This window comes from Carlito syrichta, unplaced genomic scaffold (genome assembly GCF_000164805.1).
Source record: "Carlito syrichta isolate Samal-C Ts95f unplaced genomic scaffold, Tarsius_syrichta-2.0.1 Scaffold309715, whole genome shotgun sequence".
NCBI lineage: Eukaryota > Metazoa > Chordata > Mammalia > Primates > Tarsiidae > Carlito > Carlito syrichta.
The window spans coordinates 219556-220443 of NW_007253811.1; the positions used below are offsets into that span (position 1 = coordinate 219556).

The 888-nt window shown below is 58.3% G+C and overlaps 1 protein-coding gene across 1 annotated transcript in view; it reads right to left on the bottom strand.

Annotated features, from left to right (window-relative positions):
- Nucleotides 1-2: 2 nt before the first annotated feature.
- Nucleotides 3-888, bottom strand: part of NCF1 (neutrophil cytosolic factor 1) — a gene marked incomplete at its 3' end in the record, with an annotated part of 7670 nt that continues 6784 nt past the window's right edge. The window contains 1 exon segment of the mRNA XM_021717366.1: nucleotides 3-84. Within this exon segment, the coding sequence (XP_021573041.1) occupies nucleotides 3-84 (82 nt within the window).

Genomic DNA, 888 nt, shown 5'->3' on the forward strand with positions numbered 1-888 from the left:
TCGATCTGGCGCGGCGCCCGGGCCGGGTCCTGCCCCGACGGCTGCAGGTACATGGAGGGAAAGTAGCCCGTGACGTCTTCTTTCCTGCAGCAGAGCGGCCCTTGACTGAGGCTCGGGCAGTCCGGGGGACGGGGTGGCCCAGGGTGGGGCCTTCGGGGCTCTCAACAGTCGGGGTCGCGGCTAGCCGCGGGGCTGCAAACCCCCAGGCCCTGCCCTGCGCGCCTCAGTTTCTGCCTCTGTGCAGTGCAGGCCCTCCCAGCTTCCCTTTGGGCGGGCGGAGGAAATGGGATCCAAGCCTCCCCGGGGGCACGTATTTGCTGTAAGACAGCAACCGCAAGGTCATATTTCCCAGGCTTTTCTTTGACGGTGACGCCTTCTGCGTCCTAAGAGCCTCTGCCAACCCCCGTCACCAAGTTCTTCTCCTGTGCGTTCTTCCAGACGCTTTTCGGTTTTAGGTTCTACATCTGGTAAAGCCCGCCATCCATTTGGAACACATGTTTGTGTAGGGTGTGAGGTAGGGGTCTAGGTTTGTTTTTTGCTTTTGTTTTCTTGCCATCTGGATATCCAGCTATTCCAGCACCTTTTATTTGTTGCAAGGATTTCCCTTTTCATTCTCAGTACTATATTTGGGCGTAAAAACACTTGCGTAATGCAAACTTCACCCTAAATTGTTCTTGGCCGGTGGGAGAATCAAGATTCTCCGGGGTGCAGGATGGGGGTTAGCCGAGGATGGGTCTAGAAGGCTGAGAAATGCTGCCTCGAAGCCCCCCTGTCCAGGACCGGACTGGCGTATGTGCCTCGGCTGGCCCTGTGACCCAGGGCTCTGAAAACACCAGCAGCCGGACTCGGTGGCTCAGCCTGTCATCCCGCGCCTTTGGGAGGCTGAGG